At 36.4% G+C, this 12,240-nt stretch overlaps 2 protein-coding genes across 10 annotated transcripts in view; one reads left to right on the top strand and one right to left on the bottom strand.

The window, feature by feature from the left end:
* LOC149588522 (tyrosine-protein phosphatase 69D-like) overlaps positions 1-9,610 on the top strand; it is a 318,777-nt gene extending 309,167 nt beyond the window's left edge. For 4 of the 6 annotated variants that reach the window (XM_089862435.1, XM_089862439.1, XM_089862438.1 and 1 more), the window contains 13 exons: positions 2,286-2,505; positions 3,448-3,556; positions 3,794-3,940; positions 4,008-4,483; positions 4,594-4,706; positions 4,772-4,862; positions 4,924-5,264; positions 5,335-5,489; positions 5,590-5,875; positions 5,950-6,043; positions 6,115-6,458; positions 6,531-6,818; positions 6,928-9,610. In XM_089862435.1, coding sequence (XP_089718561.1) covers positions 2,286-2,505; positions 3,448-3,556; positions 3,794-3,940; positions 4,008-4,483; positions 4,594-4,706; positions 4,772-4,862; positions 4,924-5,264; positions 5,335-5,489; positions 5,590-5,875; positions 5,950-6,043; positions 6,115-6,458; positions 6,531-6,818; positions 6,928-7,011 — 2,748 coding nt within the window. In that variant the 3' untranslated portion in view covers positions 7,012-9,610. The remainder of the gene's footprint in view (positions 1-2,285; positions 2,506-3,447; positions 3,557-3,793; positions 3,941-4,007; positions 4,484-4,593; positions 4,707-4,771; positions 4,863-4,923; positions 5,265-5,334; positions 5,490-5,589; positions 5,876-5,949; positions 6,044-6,114; positions 6,459-6,530; positions 6,819-6,927) is intronic. The other 2 variants (XR_016379951.1, XM_089862436.1) reach the window with 2 other exon arrangements.
* Positions 9,611-10,191: 581 nt separating this feature from the next.
* Positions 10,192-12,240, bottom strand: part of Kank (KN motif and ankyrin repeat domain-containing protein 2 kank) — a 32,335-nt gene continuing 30,286 nt past the window's right edge. For 3 of the 4 annotated variants that reach the window (XM_089862440.1, XM_089862443.1, XM_089862442.1), the window contains 8 exons: positions 12,055-12,201; positions 11,896-11,983; positions 11,681-11,830; positions 11,524-11,622; positions 11,332-11,445; positions 10,862-11,161; positions 10,693-10,796; positions 10,192-10,613 (listed from right to left, as the gene is read on the bottom strand). In XM_089862440.1, the coding sequence (XP_089718566.1) occupies positions 10,556-10,613; positions 10,693-10,796; positions 10,862-11,161; positions 11,332-11,445; positions 11,524-11,622; positions 11,681-11,830; positions 11,896-11,983; positions 12,055-12,201 (1,060 nt within the window). In that variant the 3' untranslated portion in view covers positions 10,192-10,555. The remainder of the gene's footprint in view (positions 10,614-10,692; positions 10,797-10,861; positions 11,162-11,331; positions 11,446-11,523; positions 11,623-11,680; positions 11,831-11,895; positions 11,984-12,054; positions 12,202-12,240) is intronic. The other variant, XM_089862441.1, reaches the window with a different exon arrangement.

Genomic DNA, 12,240 nt, shown 5'->3' with positions numbered 1-12,240 from the left:
TAATTTATTGACGCTATACAGGGTGTATCTGAAAGGTCAGTTAGAAATTATGGACGATCATGTTCTTAGGGTGATTTAGAGTTGAAAATGTTCCGCGAGATTTTGCCCTTAGGGCCACTGTTTTCGAGTTAGTTTTGGGTCTTTTACTCAAAATCGTACAAAGAAGGACATCCTCCGTAAATGTTTGACAGACCTTTCAAAAACACCCTGTATATAACATCACCTTAGGGTAATTATAAAGTTTTTAAAAGCCTTAGGTTATCAAAATCAATTTAGCTTAATTATGGTAAACTATAAAATCCCCAAGTTTTAAGCTAAGTTCCAAAAATATTTTCGGGGGAAAACTAGGACTACCAAAAATTAGTAATTGAATATTCTCTAACGCTTTTCGTATAACCAAATTTCCCCTTGTATAACATAAGTTTATAAGATATGTTCACTCCATAAGTATGACACTAGTACCTATACTTCGTAATGCTACTGAGAGACTTACAGCTCGAGCTCGTTCTAGAAGAACGACAAGCGAGAATTGAAGTACTAGGCCTACACTTGGTTAGTTTTGAAGTCCATCTTCCTATTTAGTCTGCACTAAGCCTTTGACAGCTTTACCTCGAATCTATGACCTACCTCACTCACTTCATGACAAGCTCCAGTTTGTAATCAGTGACAAACTTATGGCCAACGTATCTTATAAACTTATGGTGTAATAATAATATTTCTGCTTACTTCCCAAACCAACCGCCAAAATCGCGGAGGGGTTGGGCGGGCGGAAGGGGTCTCATTATTAGCCAATTAGTGAATGTTTTAAAACTTTTCCCAAAGTATCAAAACACGAAAAATATTAAAATCGCTAGTCTGCTGTATTATTAGAACTCCATGCTTGGACTCGAGGGAACCATGAGAAATATCAGATCCCTTGTAAAAGCTGCCGGTACAGTTGCCCTCTTTTACATAATATAAGCTGAAAACCAAAAGAAAAACTTTTGAATTTTGGTTGTACCAAATTTGTAACGTCGGATATCTCTCAAAGGGTTTCTTGGCGCGAGAAGGAAACCGGGGCCTCAGTGTAACAGTACTCGTAATGTTTTTGCTGAAAAAGGCGGTTTGTAGATATTTCCTTGGACGACGAGGCCACGGCTCGGTGAAAAGGAGTAAACATATATTTACGGCCCATTGTTGTTTCGCACTGGGAGAAGGAATTTGTAAGGGTGTCTAAGCCTTCGCTGGTGGTTTCAATTGACTTTGATTTCCCAGTGTAATGTGTACTAGTCATTTTCCATTAAGTTCCCTTTTCGGTGAGCGCCTCTTTCCGAGTAATGGATATGAATGCAAATTACGCTTCAGAGCAGCCTAGTACTTGCTGGCGTTTAATCATTTATCTCGTGAATAATGAACTGGCATCGTATTACCTAGACCAGACAACGTTACATCCGGTTTCATGACAGGCTTCTCGGGGAGACTCCGTGTAGCCAAAACATAGCTAATTTTTGCTCGCATCATAAAATCAGATCTCTGTTATTATTGGGCAACCGTTAACTTAATATTCATGGGGGAAATGTGGTAAATTCTATCAGTATTAGACTCTAAGGGACTTAGGCGAGCCTTGGTTTAGTCGGCCGAGACCTTTTAGCGCAAATTTGAAGCGGAGTAACTCCCGCTAATAGCTTACTGTTAACTTCAATCTTCCTGGGACGGAGAGCGTGAGCTGCCAAGCGAATCCGACTCGATTTTCTCCTCCCGAGCGCGAGGTGTACGTCCCATTCTTCCTCTTAGAACCATCTAGTGATTCTCTCTCTTCTAAACCATCTTCAAAATCGGAACAGTCTACTATAGGGCTCTTTCTAGGTTTAAATTCTTTGTCCGAGATCCCGGCCCTAGAAGAATTATCATTATTTCCTGAGCTTACGTATTAGCGAAGGCGGAGGAACATTTATTTCTTACCATGGACCTACGTTACTTAGATCTAGATTGCGAGAAAATTAGAAGCAATGGTGTTAAATAGTAATTTCGGGTGAAATCAGAGTCAAAGTCGGAACTTTAGACGCTAAGGGGAATGTATATAAGTGTGTGTAAGATAATACTGTCCTCTTTCGAGTTAGACCAAGAGCTTTCATGTACAGTTAGAAAATGGGCACACGATGATTCCTAGTAGCTGTATGAATTCCTGGTTATGGAAATATCTATATAGATAACAGAAATCATATTTAATTAATACAGCGATTTATATTAAATGCTACAGTATACAAGTTGTTTAAACTATTACGTATTTTATTTAACCCTTGCAGGTATCGGTTGAAGGTCAAGCTCAATACCGTAATCAAGATGGCAAAATGATAACGGAGCATTTCTTCGACTCTCACGTGGTTCACAAAGAGAACTTAACTTATAAAGGAACCATTAAACCTAATACTCACTACGTCGTTCGCATCTGTACCATCAATAAATCTGGTTGTGGTCCCATGAGTAACATTACCACTAATTCCATGTGTTCCTCTCCACCCGCTGGTAAGATTCTTCTTAAAGAAAAAATACCAGAACTTTCTTATCTTTTTTTATTTCTTTTCAAACATCGAATCTACCCCAAGCTCTAACTCCTTTTTTTAAGACTAAGGTTTTTAAGAATATATTGTCATTTCTTTTTTAAATTACTTTGAAAATTGCTTTTGATGGCCCTCTTTTTCTTTCCTTTTTTTGTTATTATTCAAAAGGGTTGAGTTTAATTAAGCAGAAATTTTAATTTTACGAAACATTAAACATTGATAAGAACTCTATTGGAATGAAAGAAAAAAAAATTTGTCAGCGTTAGTCTTGCGATTGTATAATAATATCGGTTAATGATACCCCAAAATTTTGGGTGACAAAAAGAAAATCATATGGCTGCCTTTAGTTTTGCCATAAGTTTTTAAGTGATATGTTCCTATCATAAGTATGACACTACCTATACTTCGTAATGCTAGAGACTTACAGCTTGAGCTAGTTCTAGCAGAACGACAAGCGAGAATTGAGTACTACACTCGGTTAATTTTGCAGGACTTCCATCTTATTATTATTTAGTCTGTACTAAGCTCTTGACTGCGCCTCACCAGGCGTCGCTTTACCTCGAATCTATGCCCTACTTCAATCACTTCAAAATTACAAGCTCCAGTTTCTAAGTTACCAGTGACAAACTTATGCAACATATCTTATGATTTTATCGTTTTAATATATTTAGTTTTCTAAGAAATAATTTATTTAATTGGCCGATGAATATTGAATCAACGTTTATTAACTATGCCAGAAACCAAGCAGATTCTTTTCTATAATTACGTCTGCCCTTGGTTATAAGATTAATCTAATAATCCCGCCGTAATTCCGGGCAGACTTTACTGTTTTCCAATTAACGTACGAGACAGAAAAGATTTTAACCCTCTTTTATGTTCCCTTTCGTTTCTTCGCTTCCTCTTGTAGTTCCGACTGAATTACCCAAATTGCGCCTTCGCAAACTTGACGATGATGAGGATTGCCAACTCCTAACCCTCAAGATGGAAAGGATTTCCCAAAGAAACGGACAAATCATGTAAGTAATTACTTCCTGTCTCTAAACGAGTCTCTCTCTCTCGCGAGGGGTAAAGTAATCAGCTGAAAATTCCGTGGAATATTTAAGATTACCGAGTTTAATATCTTGGGTGTCTTTTCCCTCGGTTTCTTGTATAATTCGAATCAGGACTTATCCATTCAATTTGCGCCACCACGAGCGGTGTTGTGTAAAACCGACACTATCAATTTAAATATCGCGTGTTTAAATCCTAAACAGGTGTTACCATGTCGTCATAATTAAGCTTCAACGTGGTATGGATCTACAAAATTTGCCCTTAAACCCCATGTCTTTGAACCTCTCCACCTATCAAGAGGTGCACGAAGACGGGTCTCACGGAGCGTATATTGCCGAATCTTTTGACAAGTAAATTTCAAAATGCCCCGCCCCTTTCCATGCGCGTGACTTGACCATTATCAATTACCCACTTCAGCGACAATTTTTTGGAAGAGGTTCTAATCGGAGACGAAAACTTCAATCTTTGTCACGTTCACCAGCCCTTGACGGTTTTGCAAAGGTTTAAAAGGTCAAATTTGATCATGGAAAGTAACATCACGGAACCCGAGTCCATTTATGACGGAAAATTGTCTCCCAATACCAACTACACCGGTTTCGTCGAAGTCCACGTAATTGGACCTAATGGGACCATACTATCCAAACCCAGTTCTTACTTCGCGCCAGCTCTAACCGGGTCACTTCCGACACCCGTCGCGACAGATGGATCAACTACATTAATACTTGGAATCATTTGCGGAGTGGTCATGGTCAGCTTAGTCTTGATCTTGGTCCTGTGTCTCGCTAGTCGAAGGAAAAACGGACACCCTTTTGAGGAGGACGGTGGCCATATGGGCTTAACCGCCATTATTCGAAGGACAATCCACCGCAATGGGCATGTCCCAAGAGGTAAAGGTGAATAGTTATCTCATCCTTAGTTTATAGAAGTGTTGGTATCGATTTATAAAATTGTTTTCTCAATAATTTAATTTGTAAGTTTTATTAACGTTTCATCCACTTCGTAGGCAATAACATATCCAAGTCTCCACGATTGGGTCCCATTGCGGCTGAAGATTTACCCAATGCTTTCGTTGAGAGACATTTGGATAGTGATTTGCTCTTCCAGTGTGAATTTGAAGTAAGTTTAATCGACTAATTTAAACGATTAGACTACCGGGGATATCTAAATTGCGTTTGTTTTAGGCTCTGCCAACAGCTTTCAAAGATCGATCAACTCTCGCTTCGGATAGCCCCGAGAATCTTTGCAAAAATAGATACCCGGATATCAAAGCTTGTAAGCCTTCAATGGCGCCATCGCTAACCCTTACGATTATCTAACTATTATCGCCTTACAGACGACCAAACTAGAGTTCGATTAGCTCCCATCGACGAAGTCCCGGGTTCAGATTACATCAATGCAAATTTTGTATTGGGTTATAAGGGTAGGAAAACGTTTATCTGCGCTCAAGGACCCTTGGACAGAACGGTGACGGACTTTTGGAGGATGATATGGGAACATAAGGTCACGGTCGTCGTTATGCTTACGGGCATCGAAGAACACGGGAAGGTCAAGTGTGCCCCTTATTGGTCGGACGAGGGTCCCAAGGACATTGAAAAACTATTTACAGTTAGTGTTTTAAGCACTAAAATGTATTCGGACTACATAGTCCGTAGACTTCAAGTCCAACAAACCAAAGTAAGACTCGCGTTTATAGTTATTATAAAGTTAGGCCTATATATATTAAATGGTTGCCCCTTAACCTTAGGATGGCCTTACTGAGGAGAGGGAATTATTACACTTTCATTTTGTAATGTGGAAAGATTTTCTCGCTCCCGATCAACCCTCTTGGATATTAAAGTTTATCAAAAGAGTTAATGAACATTATTCACCAGATAGAGGTCCTTTATTAACACATTGCAGGTTGGTCTCTTATTCTATTAAATTCTACGTAAAGTCGCCGCGCTCTCTAAGTCTTTGATCATGTTCTAATTAAATTATTCTTTCGCTATCGTTTTGAAAGTGCGGGAGTAGGTCGAACGGGTACATTAGTGGCGATAGATATCCTCTTGCAACAATTAGAGGAAGAAAATGTAGTGGACATTTATTCGTGCGTTTGTAATTTGCGGCGCCAACGGAACTATTTAGTCCAATCGCAGAAACAGTATATCTTCGTTTATCGAGCTTTAATGGAACACGCTCAATTCGGGGACACTGAAGTCGAAATTAGACATCTCCGGGATCATTTCGAACAGCTCAAACAAAAGGTCGGGGACACCAATAGGACGGGCCTTGAACTCGAATATGAAGTAAGTTTTTTCCCCCAGGGTTCTATAATACACTTCCGGTCGGGACTGGGTTGTAATTAAAATTACGATTGCAGAAACTCTGTTACGTCATAGAAGACCCTAAAACGTACTGCGTTGGTACCATGGATATCAACAAGGGAAAGAATCGTTATGATACTATAATTCCTTGTAAGTACTTTAGAGTCGTTTAACCTAAGATTTCTAGGTTACCAATTAAGCGATGTCCTCCTGTTTTACAGACGACTTAAACAGGGTTATTCTTCCTCCATCGCCTTCCCGGGATCATTCCTCGTACATCAACGCCTCCTTCATTCAAGGTTACGACCGCTCCTTGTCGGTCGTCATCACTCAGGACCCCATGCCAAATACTTTGAATGAATTCTGGCGGATGGTCAAGGAACAAAGTATTACAACCCTAGTCATGCTGTCCGATATCGGCGAAGGACAGTGCAAATGCCCAAAGTATTGGCCCGATCTCGGCGAAGAAATGGAGTTTGACTACGTCAAGGTTAAGATGGTGGCTGGGAGTGAAGATGAAATTTCTCAAACCATCAAGAGGAAGTTTCTCGTCACCAATACAAAGGTTCGTTGTACATTGTATTGTCTCCAATCTATTCGGGGCAGTAACTTAATTAACACTCAAATTTTATCGCAGAATAATGACGAACACACTTTGACTCACTTTCAATTCTGCGGGTGGACAAACTTAGTTCCGGAAACGACTTCCAGTATCCTGGAACTGATCGAGAGTGTGCAAGAGAATCAAACGCGAGGACCGAACAGTGGTCCCATTACGGTGCATTGCAGCGGCGGAGGGGATCGAAGTAGTGTCTTTGTTACTCTTAGTGTACTTATACAACAATTAAAGGCGGAAGAAAGGGTTGACCTTTTCCAAGCGGCGAGGTATACGAGGTCTCAACGTCACGCGATGCTGCAAACCCTGGTAAGTACAATTCATATGATATCTTTCTACTCAAGTGGGATATGGAACAAATCGAATATTAATTAGAAAAGATTTAAGAATGGCCTATTATTTTTAATTAAAATTTCAGGCTCAATATCACTTTCTCTACCGGGGATTATTAGACTATATAACGGAACGTAAATTATGCGATATGGGAGACACACAACTGTGAGGCTCAACAATTAACCATAACCATAACTAATTATTTTAAATCCCCCTCCTTTAATATTTAAGTAAATCGATATACTATTTAAAAAGAATTATTAATTAACGACTTCTCCTCGTTGGTAATTAAAAGATACAAGTGCGCGTGCGCGTGCGTGATTGTGTCTCTGCATCAGCGCGATATGGTGCTTCTTAAAAGAAAACAAAAGGGGCGTGACGCAGTGCGCGAGTTAAAATCGCAACCATGGGTGCTGGCCAATGTTTAAAAATTGAGAAAGGAAAACAAAAACAAAAAAAATATTTTCGACCACCGTCCAGTTGATCAGTGCTTCGTATAATATTTAAAACGGTGAAGAATCGAACGTGTGAAAAGACGGTTTCAATTTTAGTGAACGCCAAAAAAAATTAACAATTATTATTAATCCTTTATAACAGTGCCAGAAAACGACTAAACGATAAGTAATTAATTAATTAATTAATTAATTAATTAACACTATCGTTATTATTTTTCAAACCATTTTTCAAAAAGAAAAGCAAACAAATCTTTTCTTTATTCCGCTCTACGCAAGAAACCTTCCTTTTTAATAAATATTGTCCTATGATGACTAAAGTATAAACTAAAATAGATTAAATGACAAAAAATAATTAAAAGCAGTGGGGGGGGGGGTAATTAATTAATTAAGTAAACATTTCTACGTCATTTTTGAGTCGTTATTTTGCTTATAAACACGTTTTTTTTTTAAAGTCATGTTTTATATATTTACAAGTATAGCAGAAATGCATTACGTCATACACGAGAAAAATATTTTAATTTTATGTCAATTAAATTAAATTAATTAATTTAATTTAATTGCCATTAATTTTCCCCCAAATTGCAATAGAACTCTAAACTCTAGTGCCTATGAAAGGGTGCTAGGATATAATTCTAGTTTTAATTATTTTTTCATCGCAAATCTTTAGGTTTAGTCATTATTTTAAACTTAATTAATTAATTAAAGACTTTTTAGGCCTATTTTTTTAAATACGGTAAGTAAATAATTAAGTAAGTAAACTACGTCAACAACAACAACAACAACAAATCTGTGCCTATATATATTATAAACAAACAATATAATAAGCAGAACTTTATATTATTGAAAATGAAATAGTAGAATTAATTAAGATTAATTTTAAGTTGAATTTCTTTTAGAATTACCAAAACTTTTATTTTATAAATGAAAATATTATTATTATTATTGAATTTCTCCGTTGCCATTTTAAAGAAAGTAAGTAAGAAACTAATTAATTAAGAAGAAAAACAATTAAAATATAGCATATCGTTAGAATAATGAAGTTCCAACAAAAAAAACTAATTAAGGCGATGTTTTAAATATATGAATAATTAAACTTCGCAATAAGTCAAAAAAAAGTACCCTTACGTATAAATATATTTTATTCTTATTGTTTTAAAGTATTATAAGCAGAACATTTTCTAAGTAAAAATAAAACGGATTAAACAGTTTTAAACCACCAAGAAACGAAAAGAATAAATTAAAAAATTAATTAATTGAATAATGACAAGCAATGTGAATAGTAGTTGTGTATAAATTATCATGTATGGTAGGAATTAGGAATCAACAAAAAAAAAATTAAATATCAAACTGTACTTATTCAGAATTAGCTCATTTTCAAGATTTGCTTTTAAATTTAGCTTTGAGTTTTCGATTTAAAAAGTTGGAAGAGATTTGATTTGAGCATTTACAGTTGGTTTTACGCATTTTTTAAACGCGTTTTCTTAAATCTAGTTGGCCAGATTAGGCTTAGCTAAGTCTAGTAGGCCAGTATAGTTTTGGATAAACGTAGTTGGCAACTTTAGGCTTAGGTAAGCCTAGTTGGCAACTTTAGGCTTAGGTAAGCCTAGTTGGCCATATTAGGCTTAGCTAAACGTAGTTGGCAACTTTAGGCTTAGGTAAGCCTAGTTGGCCATATTAGGCTTAGCTGAACGTAGTTGGCAACTTTAGGCTTAGGTAAGCCTAGTTGGCCAGTTTAGGCTGATGATTTAATTTAAATGTGTTTAAAAATACGATGGTAATTATTTAATTATGAAAAAATATTCGCATATACAGGGTAAACAAGTCAAACAAGAATTTGTGGGGGGTTTTAATAAATTATATGGAAAGAAATCTCGTTATACAAAAAACGAAACGAATCTTAACTAATTTGCAATTTTTGCCCATTTTTTTCATCATTTTCATTTTATTTTCATCAACTTTGAACTTTTAAATTATTCATAAGCTCTTCCATGTTACCATAAACTTGCTTTTAATTTTAGTTTCTAAATAAATAAGAAAAGAAATTACACCAACCAATAAAAATAAAAATAAAATAAAAACAGGAATCAAGTTCAACATTCTAGGGATTGTTGATTGGAGCTTGGGAATAATTAAAATATAAAATTAAAATAAGAATCTTGTAAAATACATAAAGAAACTGAAGACGTTTTACATTACTCTTTAAAAAAACAAGTGGTTTTTACCCATTCCGCAACAAGTAAAAACAAATTAATAAGAAAAATAAAAATTAAAAAAAATTGTTTTCATACAAAAATAAAAGAAGTTGACATAAAATTTGGCGGGGGTGTTCAATATTTTCGTAAACACGTGATTCTGTCTGTTAGTCCTAAGTAATATTTATTGTATCTGCAAAATGGTTTACACTGCTTTAATCAATGCAGTGTTTTAAACTGTTGCTTGATACTAAATTAATAAGGGACCGTAATATCTAAGATTTGTCCATGATCTTAAGATTTACGTTTTGTTTAAGAGTTAGGGTTAGGCCTATTTCAAACCTTTACACTTGCGTTAGGCTTAGCTTTTATTTAAAAACCCTTAATGCTTGTGATCCTGTTATTCCTAAGTAATATTCATTGTATCTGCAAAATGGGTTACACTGCTTTAATCAATGCAGTGTTTAAAACTGTTGCTTGATACTAAATTAATAAGGGACCGTAATATCTAAGATTTGTCCATGATCTTAAGATTTACGTTTTGTTTAAGAGTTAGGGTTAGGCCTATTTCAAACCCTTACATTGAGTTAGGCTTAGCTTTTATTTAAAAGCCCTTAGCGCTCGTGTTAGGCTTAGCTACGATATATTTCCCTCTGCGCTTAAATACATGTTGTTATGGAATAATTATTTTCAAAAACCCAATTTAGTTTTAAAGATAATTGAATTTATTAACTTTAACATTTGTGATTTAGCAATACACAGTCAAATAATAGCAAACGTATAGCTTTTTAATACCTAAAAATAAGACGTTAAAACTAAATTAACCAAATTATTTTGGTTTGATTTTTTTTTTCGTACAAAAATATTAGCACCGACAAAATATAATTTTTTTTTAGAACACACCTACTACATAGTACAAAATTAATTCATTGTTAGGCCTATTTAATATAACATTTTAAAACCAAAAAACGTCCAATTATTATTATAGATAAGGTTTCCTATCTATAAGAAAGAAAGAAGGAAAAAAAACCAGTAAAAATATTTTAGTAATGTAAAGTTATCGTAGCTAAATCAAAGGCCACTCATACATTAAAGAACTTGAAGATCTTCTGGATCTACCTGGGCTATTAGCAAGAAAATAATCATTAGATAAATGAGTTTTCCCCCTTCCCAAATGCCCTGAGGTTTCGTTAAAATACCAACCTTGGTGGCGGAGGAGTTTTGGAAGGTTGTGGCGGAGGAGTTCTTGAAGGTGGTGGCGTTGACCTGGGCGTGGTACTGCGACGTCGACCACGAAGAGATGAAAACTGAAAAAATTTCATTAAAGTTTGTAAGTCCATACTAGGTAAATAATAGAATATAAATCCCTTACTGGACTACTTCCTCGAGAAAAGTTCATACTGGCATAGATTAACAATCCAACATTCTTATGTCCAGCTTCCATAGCAATGGCTAAGGCGTTACTACCATCATTGTCTTGAAGAATTGGGTCGCAATCTGGATACGCCAATAGTTCTTTAACGATGTCAACTTGACCATGTTCGGCGGCACACATTAAAGCGGTTGAACCATCATTATCCTGTAAGTTGACATCGGCACCAGCGGCTAATAGAAATTGAACCATGTCCAATCGTCCATGACTCACAGCTAACATCAACGCCGTTTGTCCGTTCTAAAGGTAATTGGGGTGGTGTTTGTTTTTAGAAAAACAGAGAATCAATAATGAAAACACACAAGGTTTATTACCCTCCCATTCCTATCACGTTAAGCGTAATGGGAGATATTATTATTAAAACATAATTTACTACTACTACGTGTAAACATTGATAATTGTTTACGTACCTGCGTAGCTTTAATATTGACGTCGCCAAGCTGGAATAATTTCTGAACGACTTCTTTATGCGTCTGGCTTTTTATTTCCGCCAACGAGACCAACATCACGCTCGTGTAACCAGCCTGAATGGTGAGTGATCATTTATAATAACATCTTTTAACCGGCGCAAACCAGTGTGGTTAAGATATAAAGGTATTTACTTTGTTTTGTTTGTTGATATCGCAAACCTTGGAATCGAGTAGTACGCTAACTACGTCAAAATTACCATTAGATACAGCGTAATGCATAGCTGTATTACCCTGTTTGTAAGAAAGACTAGTTAGCTTTATAACTACAAGGATTTGATTCGTATCGTACATTGGCGTCGCCAGAATTGACGACTCGGTTCATGAGGTGACGGGAAAATTCCTCAAAGGCGTCAAGATAGTCTTCGACTATTAATGGGTTGGCGTTCTTATGGGCAGCAACTTTAAACCATTCTTTTTGGATGATCGATAGGCTCGAGTTCTGTCGTGAATAATCGGGGTTAATTACTATCCTCCGGTGTTTTGGGTGTTAACGGTTATCCTTACCAATTTCTTTCCGTCACCTCGCTCGGGTTTTATCAAATAATCGTTCAGGACCTTACAAGCGGCTTTCATTTCTTTGCTCAGTTCGATTCTAAGAAATTAATTGGTGGGTTGAATAATTAATACAAGGGTTGGGGGATAAGGACGAGTAGTGTGACGTACTTTTTCCTGGGGATGTGTTGCAATGGATCGTAGGCAATAGCTCCGGTTGCCGTTCGGTTAATTATAGGTGGTTCGTAACTGCCTTCGTCACTGCTACTCGCGCAGCTACTTTCGGAATCTGACGTACACGAGCCCACACTTTTTATTCTGAAAGATAATTCCGAATCGTTAGGCTTTCTTTAAGAC

The sequence above is a fragment of the Phalangium opilio genome, unplaced genomic scaffold (assembly GCF_054372755.1).
Source record: "Phalangium opilio isolate 3A_F unplaced genomic scaffold, DU_Popi_V2 ptg000540l_1, whole genome shotgun sequence".
Lineage (NCBI taxonomy): Eukaryota > Metazoa > Arthropoda > Arachnida > Opiliones > Phalangiidae > Phalangium > Phalangium opilio.
Note: the sequence above shows the minus strand (reverse complement) of the source record. Positions and strands in the feature narration are given on the sequence as shown.